This window comes from Cariama cristata, unplaced genomic scaffold (genome assembly GCF_000690535.1).
Source record: "Cariama cristata isolate BGI_N322 unplaced genomic scaffold, ASM69053v1 scaffold43642, whole genome shotgun sequence".
In the NCBI taxonomy this organism is placed as follows: domain Eukaryota; kingdom Metazoa; phylum Chordata; class Aves; order Cariamiformes; family Cariamidae; genus Cariama; species Cariama cristata.
In genome coordinates, this window is record NW_009604087.1 from 1 (window position 1) to 379 (window position 379).

Consider the following 379-nt stretch of genomic DNA (forward strand, 5'->3'; position numbering starts at 1 on the left):
CCCTTCTTGGGACCCAGCCCGCCGCCGCGCAAGCCGGGCTGCCAGCACCTTCCGCCTTCGGGTGCTGACCGGCACTGTTCTGCAGGAAAGCAGCCTCGGTTATTTCCCGGTATCCCAGCAAGATACGGAGCGGGGCAGAAGCCAAGAAGCTGGTAGGTAGCACCCAGCATGCCGGCGGGGAGTCCTGAGTGCAACTGGTGTCGGGGCTCCTGGCAAACGGGGGCGGGGGCGCAATGTGAGGCCAAACCCGCCTGTGCCAGCTCCTCTTCCCGGTGGCCGAGTCAGGGCCCGGGGAGGTGGGATGCACCGCTGGAATTGGGGACTCCAGCTGAGCCTCTGCCTGTGCAAGGATTCTGTTGTGGCAGGGTTTCTCCTTCCT

The 379-nt window shown here is 65.4% G+C and overlaps 1 protein-coding gene across 1 annotated transcript in view; it reads left to right on the top strand.

Annotated features, from left to right (window-relative positions):
* Positions 1–85: 85 nt before the first annotated feature.
* Positions 86–379, top strand: part of POLB (polymerase (DNA directed), beta) — a gene marked incomplete at its 5' end in the record, with an annotated part of 9,064 nt that continues 8,770 nt past the window's right edge. Inside the window, one exon of the mRNA XM_009695429.1 lies at positions 86–152. Within this exon, the coding sequence (XP_009693731.1) occupies positions 86–152 (67 nt within the window). The remainder of the gene's footprint in view (positions 153–379) is intronic.